We start from the raw sequence: 16,373 nt of genomic DNA on the forward strand, positions 1-16,373 counted from the left end.
TTCTGTAAGTGAGAAAACACTGGTTATATTCATTGGCATTGCTTTTGAACACTATCTCCTGAAAACAGTCCTCATCTGCAGGAATGAGAAAGAGAAGGCCGTAGGTACTTTGGTTTCTACAACATGGCGACATTCTTAAAACCAAAAGTGACATGTGCAAGGAGACTAAAGAACCAGAAAAAAAAAAAAAAAGTGCTTCCATCAAATCTTTCAAAAAATAGAGATAAGAAAGAAAACTGACAAAATTAATTCCTTTTGAAAAATGAGTCTTTAACCTATGGATTGGTTCATTTGGAAAAGGAATCAGATTCTGGACCCACAGATCCCCCATCCAAGATATAATGTATACTCTCACCTCTACTAACTATGTTGCTGTGACTTTTAAATGAAGGGAACATTTAACCAGAAGCAACCTGAGGAAGGGAAATTTTAACTCAGATATCAATAATTCATTTTTTTCAGAAATAGGAGTAGTGGTGAGAAATGCCAGGAGACTCTTTCATATGTAGGGAGGCATTTTCTATTTTAAGCCTAGAACAATGCAGTCACCTTTATTCCACAAACTACTATGAATGGAGGCAACGCTGAATGGAAGGACAGCTTTTATGGTCTTCTCTACTAAGGCTATTTCTTTAGCCCCTATTATGGGAGATGTGAAAAAGTGACAAAAAAAAAAAGGAATTTTTATAACTTCTGTACTTTCGAGGTGATTTCCATCACCCTAAAGATTTAGTACTAGAAAAAAAAAAAAAAGATTTAGTACTAGAAACATAATCATGTCAGCCTAGAAGAGATGACTGGCGTGGAGTTTTAAGGGTGATTTCTCTTGTAGTGCTAAAATCCATCAGGCATTAAAGCTTCTTAAGTCATCTACCAATTAAATCCATTAATTCTCAGCCTGAATTATTTCATCCTCGTATCCCCCAAGCATTTAGCACAGAGCCATTCACAAAGTAGGGTCCTGGGGAATACCTGTGGAATGAATGAACAGATGTAGCTAAGCATGACATAATTCCAGATATACTCTTGAAGCCTACTGGTCAGATCACACAAAGAGGAAGTATTCGCACAGCCTCTGTCAGAACTGCTCCATTCTGACAATAATTAGAAATGCCTCCTCTCCACTATCTTACATCAAATTCAAAGACTCATGCTCCGGTGAAGGAGGTAGGTAAAAGGAACTGAAGAAAAGCAGATTTTCTGTAGACTGAATGAGTCTCAGCTTTCACCACCTAAAGCAGCAAAAAACCTACCGAAACCTCTCATCTTAGAAATAAAGACCTCCAAGTCGTTCGTAGATTCAATTTGAAATGTTCATATGCACATATATTTTGAGATGATTATGATTATTAATTATTTATCAGGAACCAGCTAGAGGAACAGAACACATAATTACAACAACAGCTATAATTATGATTATCCAGCACCTAATAGAGACTCAGTTGTATGTTTGGGGTTTTAGGCATTTTACTGGTAACCTTTAGAAGTATTATTATTATAATTTTAGAGATTAAGACAAAACAAAAAAAAGGACTAAAGCTCAGAGTACTCAGACCCAAAGATGATAAAGTTAATTAAGGAGAATGAAAGCTAACTGTCAACTCTTCTGAACTACAAACTCACTGCTAATTTCCTGATGCCAAGTCATTTCCATTCAAACAGAGTTATCTAGCTTAAAGACAGATCCATCAATCACATCTATAATTATGGTCTAATGAGCAAAGAGGATATCTTAACCTCAAATGCCTGAATACATGCTTGTGTTTGGCAAGTAAAAAATCAGGGAGCACTCCTGAGAGGGGGTAAAGGGACATCTGATGCCATAAAGCAGAAGTAGGGAATACTGGTGTTGTACCTCTGGAAACACCATATTTCACTGTCAAGACTACAAACACAAGCACAAATCTCGAACAATGCCTGTGCATGCTCCAATAACCAAACCTACACTGCACTCAATGAACCGTGGTCAGTACTTAGAATGGGTTCAAACAGGACACACTAGAACATGCCAGTGTGAGCAGGCCCATGGCGATGCTTCTTGAGATAGGTCTTGGGGAGAGGCACGTTTGAAAGGAATCCTTGCAAAGGACATGGTTTTTAAAAGGCAGCCTGGAAGAAGCCATCAAAGCCAATACTGTCTATGTTAACCGCAGCCTCTGTGCTTAGTGATGGTAGTCACACATCAGACAGGCCTGGGAAACAGTCACCATCGCCGAGAGTCTCGATGTAAAAACTCACATGTAAATTCAGACTGTACTGCCTACAGGGTACAATACGTTTCTGGTTTCCACCTATAGTCTCTCTTGTCCCTTGACATCCTGTACAAAAAATACTTTGGGTGTTAACATGATCTGGTCTTCCCTACAGCTCTCCTGATCCTCTTTGCTTTCTACAAATGTTGATGGAATACATCAAACCGATGGATATAACGTTGTACACATAGCATCTCCTATATGCTCGCCTCGAAAACACAAATTTCTTCTGACACCATTGATGTGTTAGAGAACAAGGTAAGCACGATGTGGAATTTACATGTGTGATGCACAATTTTGTCCTAGAAACTCTGAGTGTAGAAAACACACCCTGCTCCATGGGAATATACAACATGCACACAGTTGCATACCCGGGGAGCACCACAGTCCACTCCTAGCCATACCTGTGCACACCTGCTGTTGCTACTCTCTGATTTCGACTGATTCACCTTCCACTTCAGTCACTGTTCAGTTGCCTCGCTTCTTTAGGCCATTCTGGGGCTTGCGGGGGTGGCACAGATTGTCCTCCACTTTCATTTTTCCCTCGCCTCTCAACTGATTCATTTTCCTCCCTAGTCTTTGTTCCTTTTCTAAATTTTCATCTTCATATTTTATTTCCCCCCTTTTTCTCTCGCACACAGAGTGGCAGGCCTGTGAGCAGGAGCCGATGTAATGTGCACACACTTCCACAAGCAAACTTAGGTGTTTTTCAAGATAAAGTGGTGCATTTATTGTAATTGTACACATTTCATCACCACTTCACATGGACAGAACTGAGCCACTGTTTTTGAATAGGTCCCTACTATTTTGCGACGAAGCTTTTGAGTGCTGATCTCAAATCTCACTGTTTTATCACTTGGCGGCTTGAGATTTTGCAGAGCGCAAGTGTTTTCAGGAAGGTGGCTGTCACATTAGAGCAGAATGGACTATATGTTGACATTTACTGGTGGTGACTTTTTGATATTGAAGCTTCAAGATTCTTCATCAATGTTTCAGGCTAGTTTTTAAATTATGTGAAATAAATGAGCTTGCACTGTTTCGCGTTATAACCCTTGGTGTGAAATTCACTATAACTTTAAACAGTATAATCTGGACAGCAATGGCCAGGACTAAAAGAAACTAACTAGTTTTCTTTTTTTGTTTAAAAGTTTCTAAAAAATTCCATCTAAGTCAATTTATATATTAATGCTTTCACCATTGAATCCAATCTGTAAATATTAACAAAATTATTAGCAAACAGCATGCTTTCCACAGTACTTTTTTGAGGCTTCTTTGTAGATGGTGAAAGGAGGGGGAAAAAAAAAGAAAAACCCATGTGCAGTCACAATTATCTAGGTCAGATGGCTTTATCTAAACTTACTGACTTAATCAAATAATACTAAGAAATTTTTCCCTAAAGAAAAACACAGGCTGAAAATAGCACGTAATAAATGGGCAAAGCACCTCTCTTTGCTACTTCTGTAACTCCAAACTAAAACATGTAAGTAAAAATCGAAACGATAGTATTTAAATCACAGCATTATCCTGGAAGAGCTTTGCAGTAAAAGGGAAAAAGCTAATGTGATCTAGAGATTAGAAGTATCTACTAATACTAGAAGTATCTACTAATCCTTTAAAGAATCTGGATCATTTTAAGCAGAAAAAAAAAACAACCCAAAAACAAAAAGCCATTCCCATTTCCTTTGTGAAGAATGTTAAGATATTCCATGGTATCAAATGGGTGTGCATTTTCATCCACTCTCATGAAAACTACTGTATTAACTAGAGTGGAAAAGTGGTTAAATGGGTTTCTATGGCTCTTGAATGTGAAGATAAGAAAGGTAATGGGTTCTGTACATGGTGAACCCTACAGGTATTTCATGTACATTAGTAGAAAACACAATCATTACAGAATAGAAAAAAAGCAGCAGCATGTAAGAAAGTCCCTGGCAGACCTCAAGCACAGGAGTCAATGAAATCTGTTGAATTTAACAGAATAAAGTAACTCTTTGGGGGTACACTTTGTTTTGCCTTTCCCATTAGCCCTCCATCCCAAAAATGTGTCAATATTCCCATTGCCCCCCAGATGAGGGGCAATATTCCCCAGCTGTGTCCTCAAGATATGAAAATGCTGAATCATTATTCCCCAGGGTTCTCGCTGCGACCATTCTTACCATGTAGACCACTGCTTTTTATTACCATGTAGACCAACCCTTTTTATTCCTTTCAGCGTAAAGATACTTGTTCATCTTGGAGCAAATTTATGGATCCTTTGTTACCAAGGTGTTCTAAGAAAATGCTTCCCTCAGCAAGAGTAAAACACAAGTCCTTGGCAGCCACACACCAGCCACCCTCACTGGGCCTTACTTGTTCTCGTTGCTTGCATCATAACGAGGCATTGGGTCCAGGTCATTCCCATTAACGTCACAACTCGCTAGAGCATCCTATGGCCACAGAGGAGAGAGCAAGAGGAGGAGACAGGCATTTAGTAATTAGCCATTAACCTGAAGGCTCATGCATTCTTAAACACATTTCTGCAAGAGAGTAATTAGATTAAATAATACATTCATGGTTCAGTGGTGTCAGGATGCCTGGTTCAGTAATAATCACTGTTGTATTTTTCTCCTTAAGGTGAAGAAATACTCTCCACAGACCAAGTAAGAACCCAGACCATTCTTGCCAACACCTTTTCCCTCATACCTAGAACTGAACCCTCACCCAATTCCTTTGAAGAGGTCCTCAATGACCACCTTCCCGGTGATCTTGGACTCTCTAGAAGCAAAGTGATTTATTTTCCAGGGATTCTCTCTCTAGTCCTTACTTCATTTCTGGAGTGTGTAAATTCCTTTAAGTCAAAGATTTTTTTTTGAAGATAATTCACAAATAACTGACAAGCCAATTAAAAATCAGTGTTAGAAATTTATCATATTAGGTATGGTGGTACTTATATCAGGCAATAGCTGTCTGGTTTCAGATGGTGTATCTACTATAAAAGAGTCTGTAATTCAGACTTTTTACTGATACCCAATGACCCTCTGTCCCAACCAAAATAATGAACAAAGTTTTACTGTATTTGTCAAGGCTTCAAAATGAGGCAAAAGCATCTCTGAGGCCATAGCTAGATCTGTTTTTAAAAGTGATTGTGAAAAAATTTCCAAATTTCTACATTTCTGTCTCTTGATGTTCCAAATTTCCAAAAAGAAATTACTGGCTTACTTCCTCACTGCAATTTATATCACAGTAGACAGAACTCATTTAGAATGTTTTGTATTTTCTGACGCTTTAGGGTAATTCCCGATTTCAGTTTTAGTGAAAATAAATGCAATCTTTGTTTTCTAGCTCTCACGAAGGCTCTTGTTTCTGAAAATAATCCGTAGTACACAGAGTCTGATGTTTGGAGAAATTAAACAAAATACATGGGACATATGAAGGTGGTAGGTAAACTCCTGCTTCCTGTATTAAGGTGGCCCTGCAGCTCCCCTTTCCCTATACTGGTCACTAGAGCATGAATGGTGTGTATCTAGTATGAGTGACTAGTTTTACTTGGAAGGAAACAGAAGCCTAACACAGGCTAAGTACCTTGGTCAAAGCCATGAAATAAACCAGCCCCTAAAACCATGATTGGAACCCAGGCCATCTGCTTCCCCATCCCTCATGCCCCATCCCCAACCCCACCCAATGTGCTTTATCTCTACATGTCACCAGCTCCAACATCAGGACAACTGCAAAGCACCAGTACTGCTAATCACACAGATAGGTTCTGGAGAACCACCTCTCTTTTAAGGGGGGGAAAACAATAAAAGAGGCAAAGAATGCAATCACAATTAGGTTAAAGCTGTCTGCCTTTCATCAAATATGTTCCTAGGTAGTGGTAGGCAGGAACACCCCAGGAACACCACACTGTGTATGACTGGAAAGACTCCTCTGCTGGGAGAGAGGTCCCCACAGTTCTGTTCCTTATAAAACCTGGGCTCCCTCATTGCAGCCTTCAGACCCTAGTTTCTACCCTATCAAAGAGGAGACGGAATGGAAATTTCTTTTTTAGCTCTCAAATTCTATGCTGTGAATGTCTGAGTGTGCTTGGAGGCAGGGGAAGAGCAGCCACTCAAATGTTTTGTTCAAATGAGAACGGAATGAATTTGCAGTTACTTCTCTCTCCCTTTTTAACCTTGGGGAAAAATCATCTAATTTAGTGGAAATTGTTTCAATATGTCATTGTAGAAAATTAATTTGTGAAGTTTCTGGGGCTGAATGTTTGAAACAAAATGGGCAATGAGAAGACAGTGAGGAAAACATTCAAGTGTGAGGGGACACTGGGGGTTCGTGTGCAGGAAGATTGTTGTGGGTCAGAAATGTGGGTGACTGTGAGCCTGGGGGAGTTCCTAAGGTGCCAAGGAAGTGGCTTGGAGGTATTTTATTTGCAAAGATAAAATGGAGTCTCTTCAGGAGAATTAACTTGAGAGTCAGTGTCATGAAATAAGTAAGACGGAGCAAATGAGAAGGGAACATTGGAGAGAATGTGGTGATCTCTGTCTAAACGGTTTCATGAGACGCTGGAATAGCAGGTGAGGAAGAGCAGAGGAGACACAGAGGCAAACACACGGTGACACCCGTGGTGTTGAGAAACCACCCAGAAACCAAGCCTTCCCATGCCAGAGGAGATAGAGACACAGAGAAAAAAGAGAGAGAGAGAGAGAGAGAGAGAGAGAGAGAGAGAGATATCAGATTTTAAGAAGGCATCATATCCCTGTCTCTGAAACCTGGCCTTAAGTAAAAAGTCAGGTCCCTTCTGAGTGAGTCCAGGACAACATTCCCCAGGGCCTCTCTATGTCCACTGAGGCAGCAGGCACGTCAGGATGGCAAGTCCTTTGTGCCTCACAGTTCTCTGCCAGCTTGGGGCACAGGGTAATGGGGTGGGCTTGCTGAGGTCACTCCTTTAACAACCATAAACTGGAATACAGAAGACAAAAATCTGAAGCAATGTGGTCTTCCCACTTATAGAACTCAGGATTCTCTGTGGGACGCCTCCCAAAAACACAGGGCAAAGCTTCCTACCCCAACCCATGATTTTCCTCCTTTAGAGTCAATAAGAGTCCTGCAAAGGGAAGCAAAGTAGACTTCACTGTGATTTCGAGCTGCTTGCATTTTTAGGGATAGGGCAGGAAACTTGTAAGCGGATAGAAAATCACCAATTTTAAGAGCAACTTTTTTTTCAATACCAACATGAAATATAATTTAGGAACATTCAAGACAGCCAAAAGTTTGGAATGAAAGCAATCAGGAAGGAAGAGAGGGGGGTGGAGGTAAAAACGATGGTAGTTTAAGTGGCATGCAGTGATATCAGTGTTGCTGGGTGGAAACAGTTGTCACCAGAAAAAAGGTCCCAGGGGATATTAGAACACATGGGTGTGAGTGGGATCCAGGGAATTTTCTGCTGAGCCCCGATGGGAATCAGCACTGCATTTGTAGATAACAGGGGGTCATTGCAGGCTCTTGATAAAAGAAGAAATATTTTAGAGAGAGAACCAAGGTGTCAGGAAACACAAATTTGGAGCTGACAGAGAATGGCATATGGAGAGATAATTATGGCTCTCTCAACCACACTTCGAAAGGAGAAGCCAATGGAAGGAATGAGATTGGAGAGGAGAGCTCAGAGAAATCATGGACACATTTCTAGGCAGTGGCTACCACAGTAGTAGAGGGGACCCAGAGGCCCAAGGGGCAGAAACTGACCCCAAAGTGCAGTGGGCACCGGACTGGTAACCAGGATTTTCAATGAAAGTACTGAGTATCAGCACTTGCTCTGTGGTCTTGGGCTCATCCCACCCTTGGAGTCCTGGAATCACAGTTCCTTCTTAAGAAAGGGAACTGACTGCTTCCTAAGACTAGTAGGAGGCTGATCATTATCCTTTGAAAGAGGAGAGTAAAAAAAGAGAAAAAGACCAGTAGAAGAACTTGAGAAAAGTTCTAAGTGCGCGTTTCTCCATAAAAGAAACGGAGCGTGTTGCGTGGGTATGTGGTTGAACCGCAGAGCCGGGTGGTCATCATCAGGAGTAGATGGTGCTCATAGTAGGGTTTCTGCTGCCTTATCACCTGCTTATTGTCATCAGAACAAAGAAAGGCACTTGGAAGTTGAAAGCAGCATCTCATGTTTCCTGTACTCAGACGGTGCATCTTTTTTATAAGGTGGAAGCAATACTCAGAGCCTACTGTATCCGTTAGCTGCACTTCTCAGCAGGGTCCCCACGTTCTGACAATCCTGACAGGCATTCCCTTATTTCCCAGGAGGGAAGGTGCTCCGAGCACAGCACACACTCACATAGTTCTGCATCAGATCCGGGTGGGTTCTCTCGATGCCGTCGTCCAGGATGGTCACCACGATGTTCTTTCCCGTGTAGCCTCTCTTCCAGGCTCCTTCGATGTTCATGTCTGATTGGCAGGGATGCGTGTTGTCGCTGCAGTGCTAAGGAAGGAAGAGGGAGAATCAGACGGTGCAGACGACTAATAATCAGAGGACGGGAGAATCGCCTAGTTGTCGAGATCATGGATTAAGGTAATTGGAATGTGGTGGTTGCCTGCAGAGCAGAAGCCCGGGTCTCAAGCATAGTAACAGGAGAGGGTGGGAAGGAGAGACGTGGGGAAGGCAAGCAGAACAGAAATCTCCTGCTAGCTCTGCGCTTGCCTAACACCATAGATCCTTTGGGGGGAAAATAGAGTAAAATAAAGTACATCCCAGTAGCACAATAACGGATGTGTCATTTTATTGTTAGCATGCATCAATGACACATAAAAAGGCATCGTAACATTTCATTTATAAACCCCATCCAGGCAACTGAAGAACGCATACTTTATAATTTCCTAACCAGGCATCTGGAAGCCAAGCTGGCCAAAAATGAGAACTCAGGCAGCTTTTGGACAGTGTCAGCCAGAGGTGTGCTACTGTGGGAAACCCACGAAGGAGGGAAAAAAAAAAGTAACAGTGCCGTCAAACTTCTTTTGATGAATTGACCACAGCTGTCATACCATGATAGGTAGGGGGCAAGCCGACTCGGTCAGCGGTACTTGGAGAAGAGAAAGGAGGAATGGAACCGAGTCCAGACAGGAAATGTGTGTGAGGGATTCAGAGGGCAGGCTGGAGAAACACTGAATCGTAGCTCGCTATGTATAGTCATTTCATTCCGTAGGGCTACAACATATAAACACAGCAAGAACTGCATGAAAGCAGCAGCTCTTCATGATATACTAGCTTTCAGCCACCCCACACCATGCCCCCCGCACGTCCATGTCTTCAAAGTAGCCCTCTGAGTGGTGTTGCTTCCCAGGTTCTTAAGACATCGTAGAGGCACAAAGGGAAAAAGACCTGCTATAACATAATGCCACAGTAACATGGGCCACCCTGGATCTTACCGTTTTCTTCCTGTTTTGTAACAGTTCAGCTCTTTAGGGGGGTAGGAGAATGTGAGCTTTGTAGGCTCCGAGCATAATGGAGACCCCACCGCCATTGACTCATCTAACCTATACTTTATTGAGCACCTACTACATGCTGCAGTGTGGTTGTAAGCAGGAAGGTTCCTGTCCTAATGACCCCTCCAAAGGGGAGACGCAGATAATAAACAAATAAACAATACCGTTCAGAGCCCTCCTTTGGCTTAAAAGAAATTAAAGAGGGTGAGATGATGGCTAATGCCAAGGGACCAGAGCATACCACTCTAGGTGAGAGGGGAGGTGGAGTCTTTGGTCACAAGGAGTGAAATCAGAGCTGATGGATGATTGATGAGAAAGAGCTACTCTGCCCAAGAGCCTAGAGCTAAGAGTCTCAGTAGAGGACACAGTAAATGCCAGGGTAATGTAAGGCGGGGAACGGCTCAGCACGCTGAAGAGAGAGAAAGAAGGCAGCACATGGCTGAAGCTCAGAGAATGAGGGAAAGAATGGTCTGGACGACAATCAACTAGAAGGGGAAGAGAGGTCAGACCATCCAGGGCTTTTCTTCTGACTACAACCGAAATAAATTGAGGCTCATGCCAAACTTCATCCATCAAAATCCGAAGCTAACTAGACACAGATACCTCTAACAGCCTCTGACATGAATCTGTAAATTTATTCTCCAAATGAGACTACCTTTTGTTGTATGTCATAAACACACTTGAGTAGTTTCGAGGATTCATTCTAACAAAGGGTGTACCCATTTTTCACCACAAGGAATAGCAATTTTAAAGAGGATGGGGGCTTATATATTTTCCGAACATCCGTATCTTTTTCTCACCTTCTTTCTGGCATTTAAGGCCCCGTACACACACACACACACACACACACTACTAAGACACTAACCCAAATTCCATTCTTCCCATGTCCCCCCATTTTCCAGGCACAGCTTAGCACCTACACTTTTTCCCACAAAGACTTCTTATGGCCTTTGGCCAATGCATCTATCTCTTCCCCATCCTTGAACTCAAAGATGAAGACAGATATACACACACACATGTTCTGTCCTATACAATCCAACTCCTACTTGCTAAATTCTGCTGAACTGCTGTTGACTGTTGAGTCTTGTGTGTGAATTTTGTCTTATTGATGGTAAGCCCCTCTCTGACCATGCATTAAACCAAGTCTAACTGAGCAATGCAGTGAATACTGGGCTGACTGATCACATGCCAGAAGTGAGGGCACAGCCTCAACCTCATTTCCAAGTTCACAACTGCTATGACGGGCACTGCTCCGACCTCGTCAGAGATACCTAGCCAGCTAATGCTCAGTTGGCTAATGGAGATGATCATGAAAGAAACAGTGTAGATTTCCGAAATGCCTATGTCTCCCAGAAGTCTCTTTCTGGCCAAGAGTGTGGGCCTCTCCTCACCAAACACTGCAATGTAACACAAAGCAACCTTGACAGGTTTCCATGTCATTTCCCCTTTTTCAGAACCTGTTCTGGCCACCTGTGGTATCGTTTGTGACATGAAGTAATGTTAATGTGGCCAAGAGGTGGGCTGGAGGAAGGAAATGCACAGGAAATGGGTAACCCACAAATGGGATAACCATCCTGGAGTGGAGGGATGCTGCCTGAAATTGTAATTACGAAAATTGAAGAAAACCAGCCGTCTATGGAAAACATGTGTGTTAAAAGTGAAGCAATTAGGTTTCTTTCTTCCACCTCTGCTTCTGTTGAATCCGACTCTAACAGATTAAATATTTTTGTTACTCCTTTTTTTCTTTTCATCTGCCAAGATGGAAGGGAAAGAAGAGGAAATATCCAATTGATACTTTCATTTGGATAATCGAATATAGCAAGTAGCCAACATGTCAAAGGAAAAAAAAATCAGGGCCTGGGGTGTTCCTGCAAATGAACAATAAAGTCAGAGGACCCTTAAACCAGAACCCTAAATTCTGAAATGTGAGCCTTAGATTTTTTAGCATATATTTCAAGTAGTCCAGGCTGCCAAAGAGGTTTCTAGTGTGGTTGTTTCATACACCCAAGGTGTCCAGAGAGCAAGGACTATGGAAATATACTGATGGCCGTCAACAATGACCAAAGATAAGAAGGAGTTAATCACTTCTTTAACTGCCTTGTTGAGATGGTCTTTAAACTGGGCTCAATTTACTCAAGAATCTATGTTACAGCATCAAAGGCAAAAGGAATATAGATTAGCCCTGATTTCCTCAGACATAGTCAATCAGTGTTGAGAAGATATCTGCCAGAGCTGGAACTCAAGACTAGTTTCCAGAATTGTGTTACCAGATATGTACTCAATAGACCGGTATTTACAAAAGAGGCCAGTCAGACCCTTGTAGCATATCTGAAGCTGATGGAAACCACATATGTGCACAGTATATGCAACATAAATATTTGTAGTAAATATATGCACCTCCAGTTCAGAAAAACATACTGTATTTTCAATGATGATCTATGCACAGGTGACTAAATATTTAGGAATAACACAAAATGGAATACATCTGTAGAAACAATGATTGCCACCTAAATGTCCCATAAGTATCCCTTTTATGGATAGTCTCCCTAACCATAAAAACTTTTATTCTTTTTTAGGAACGTAACTTGAAAGAGTTTGCTCTTTGGGCTCTACAAATGGCCTTTTCCATATCTGGGTTATGATCTATTCTGCTTATAAACCACTCTGGGTGTGTGTCTTTTTCTTGTGTTTTAAACACATCACAGTGTTTGCTTAATGAAAGAACAGTTTATACTAAAAATAAACACCTTTGTTATGTTCTCATCATCCTTTTCTTGGGGGACAGGAGGCAAGGCAACTCTCAATGTCATTCTTTTTAAACTTCTCTAAGTTCTGAGGGTCTTCAATGGACTGCCAATTTATATGCTGCCAACAGCCCAGGAACATTGAAAATATCTACTGTTCACTGTCATCGATACAGTGGCTCCTAAGACTGCATCTCTGAGTATACACTGTTAATAAGAATGCAGAATACACAACAATTCAAAAATTTTATAAACAAATTCAAAACCTTATCTAGTCAACTTAGTAAGGTGTATATATATTTGAAATTCTTTGTAGAATTTGGAGTCCAAAAGATGTAAGAAATTGAAAACAACAACAACAACAACAACAACAAAAACAAACCCAGAATCCATATTCCCTTAAGCGGAAATGAAACTGATACCTACAAGATCCTTACCATGGCCAAGCATCAGACTAATCACTTTATGTGGTCTAGCTTCATTTAAGACTCAGAACAACTGTTTGAAGGAGGTACTTTTATCATCACTTTTAATAGATTAAAAAAATTGGGGCTTAATCAGCTTCGGTAACCTTCCAGAATTCACACAGCTAGTAAATATTAAAAGTAGGATTCAAAAAGAAGCAGTCTGACACCAGACCACAGGGCTACGGAAACTCCTGTTCAAAGTTAAAACAGAAGGAGCTTAGAGGAAGACATAATACGTAACACAGCAAATTCAGGAGTAGATAGTAGATATTGGACAATATAGCACCAGTTAAGAAATTCAAATCACAAATCTCACCTGCCTTAGCACGGTGATCAGTGCATTCAAGTGAGAAGGTAAAATATACTTGAGTAAAACTTTAGGGACCTAATTTTTCTTAATTCTACTTATTCCAATACACTTTTTAAGTTTAACTAATTTTATCTTATTTTTTTAAAGATTGTATTTATTCATTCATGAGAGACACACAGAGAGAAAGAGAGAGAGAGAGAGAGAGGCAGAGACACAGGCAGAGGGAGAACTCCCTGCAAAGAGCCTGACATGGGACTCGATCCCTGGTCTCCAGGATCACGCCCTCAGCTGAAGGCAGCACTAAACCACTGAGCCACCTGGGCTTCCCCCAACACATATTTTAGGAAATCACAAAGTTTCTATTTTCATAATTGCATTGATAGAGAGCTTACTTCTTTGGTAAATAGACAAAGATGTGCTGGTAAATCAATTCTTTTTTTTTAAGATTATTAATTGATTGAAGAGGTGGGAGGGACAGACAGAGAGAGAGAATCCAAAACACTCCGCACAGTGTGGAACACAACATAAAGCTCGATCTCATGACCCTGAGATCATGACTCAAGCCAAAATCAAGAATCTGAGACTCGACTGACTGAGCCATGCAGGCACCCCTCAATTCTTAAAAAAAAAAAATCCCTTGAGTCGCCTGTCTGGCCCAGTCAGAAGAGCATAGTTGATCTTGGGGGTCATGAGTTTGAGGCTCACATTGGACACAGGGATTACTAAAAAAAAAAAAACTTAAAAAAATCCTTTATTTGTAGTGTTTGCGAATTTCCATCGTGTAAATACTCACATCATGGTGAGTCTTAAACTATCACACTTGCAAAATTTCTGAATCTGTAACAATAAGTACTCATGAGCTCTTGGAAGGCAGAGCAAAACCATCACAGGAAATGGCTCACTCCATTGTTAGCCTTGCTCCATTTAAGATGAAATTGTCCTTTCTGACATCTGTTTCTCAGTACTAGAGACTAGATAACTACTGGTAATAAATACCTAGGCTTAGTTGTCCCCTTGACAGTTTCAGACAATCATTTCACTTCTCTTTGCATCTATTTGGAGAAGGTCTTTCTTTAGCCTTTCCTTTTCAAGGCTACCTAGAGATATTTGACTTTGGACTTTTGTGAGGCCATAAGCTGATGTGCTTGCTCTTTTTGGGATGCATGAAATAGAGTTTCTATGGCTCCAAAACCAAAGATGACTTCATAGATTTTTGAACATCTCAATTAAACTAAGGAAATCCTAAGACATTTACTATTTTATTTATGAGTCAATTTGAGGGACTTGAAATCCTTGGTTATCACACACATGGAAAAAAAAGAAAAAGATGCCCCTAGCCAAAATGGATCTAACATCCAATTATTCAAGGATGATTATTCAATTTGTAGTTTTTCCAGAAATTCCAAGGAAGCCCAGTTTCAATCAGATGAAACTCAGCATAGCAACTAATGACTACAGCTAGGGGAATCAGAAAAGTTAATTCCTACCTCTGCTACTTTTCAGCTATGTGACTCCGTTAAGTTCCCTACATTCTTAAAATCTGATCTGTAGTTTGAATGCAGAGAATAGCCATAAAGATTAAAGAAGATAAAGTACATTAACAAATGGCTGCTGAAATCACAATCCTGTTGTTGATGAGAGCACAGTGATAGGAGGCATGAGTGTACCCAATAGTTTAGTAGAGAATACTAATTAAAGAGAGAGAGAGAGAGAGAGAAAGATTACGACAAAATAATACAATAATGATTTTCTTCATTGTCTGGAGAGGTAGGTCAGACAAACTTAAAAGGGCAATTGATCTTTTGTAAGCATAGCTGGGATGACCTGAATATTTTACATCTGTGGCTGTGAGTCTAGAGACTAGGGAGGAGGTGTGGGAGTAGAGAACAGTGTCCAACTATTCTGTTACATTGGTCAGATGGCCTCCTATGAATCATCACACATCTTTTTTTTTTTTTTCAACTCCACACATTTATACCAGTATTCCAGCTCTTCCAGAACCATGGTTCACATCTACTATAATATAATTGGACAGTGGATCATTTCTCAGTTATAAAATCTCAAGGGTGTCTCACATAATACCAAAGAAACATCAGAAAACAGTGGATGTTAGAAGAGGGGCGGCTGTGGGGTATGAAATATGCCTATTCAGAGGAAAATGAAAAGAAATCCAGTTCCTAAAATCCTACTCATAACTGAGGACTAAAAAATCGAGGAAGTAAAAAACAAACAAACAAACAAACAACAATAAAAAAGAAATTGAGGAAGTATCATCAACCAATCTTTGACAAGAGAGCAAAGGCAATACAATGTACCAAAGAGAGTAATGGTGCTGGAACAAGTGGATGTGCACATGAAGACAAATGCATCTAGACAAAGATCTAGACAAAAATCTTACAAAAATTAGCTCAAATTGGATATGAGACCTAAATATAAAACGCAAAACTAAAATTCCTGAAAGATAATGGCAGAAGAAAAGCTAGATGACTTTGGGTATGATTTTGCCTTTTTAGATAGGACACCAAAGGCATAATCCATGAGAGAAATAGTTGAAAAGCTGAACTTCACTGAAATTAAAAACTCCTGCTCTATGAAAGACAGTATGTCAAGACACTGAGAAGACAAGCCACAGACTGGATGAAAATATTTGCAAAAGACACATCTAATAAAGGACACATTCAAAACCTACAAAGAACTCTTATACTCAAGAATAAAGAAACAAAAAATCTTATTAAAAAATGAGCCAAAGACCTTAATGGACACCTCGTCAAAGAAGAGATACAGAGGGCAAATCAAGATGCAAAAAAGATGTGCCACATGGCCAGTCAGCAGAAAAATGCGAATAAAAATGAGATGCCACCACACAACTATTAGACTGACCAAAATCCAGAACACTGACACTCCCAGATGCTGGTGAGGATGTGGAGCAATTGGAATTCTCATTCACTGCTGGTAGGAAGGCAACATGCAGCCACTTTGCAAGACTGTTTGGCGGTATCTCACAAAACTAAACATGCTCTTGCCAAACAACAGTTATATTCTTTGGCATTTACCATAAGGAGTTGAAAACTTATGTCCAGGCACCAAAAACATGCACATGGATGCTTATTTACAGCAGCTTTATTTAAAAATGCCAATACTTAGAAGCCACCAAAAT

The 16,373-nt window shown here is 40.6% G+C and overlaps 1 protein-coding gene across 10 annotated transcripts in view; it reads right to left on the reverse strand.

Moving 5' to 3' along the window:
• PCSK5 (proprotein convertase subtilisin/kexin type 5) overlaps positions 1-16,373 on the reverse strand; it is a 446,264-nt gene that overhangs the window by 311,228 nt on the left and 118,663 nt on the right. For all 10 annotated transcript variants that reach the window (XM_041744555.1, XM_041744554.1, XM_041744551.1 and 7 more), the window contains exons 4-5: positions 8,551-8,694; positions 4,599-4,675 (exon numbers count right to left, since the gene is read on the reverse strand). In XM_041744555.1, coding sequence (XP_041600489.1) covers positions 4,599-4,675; positions 8,551-8,694 — 221 coding nt within the window. The remainder of the gene's footprint in view (positions 1-4,598; positions 4,676-8,550; positions 8,695-16,373) is intronic.

This window comes from Vulpes lagopus, chromosome 2 (assembly GCF_018345385.1).
Source record: "Vulpes lagopus strain Blue_001 chromosome 2, ASM1834538v1, whole genome shotgun sequence".
Taxonomy (NCBI): Eukaryota; Metazoa; Chordata; class Mammalia; order Carnivora; family Canidae; genus Vulpes; species Vulpes lagopus.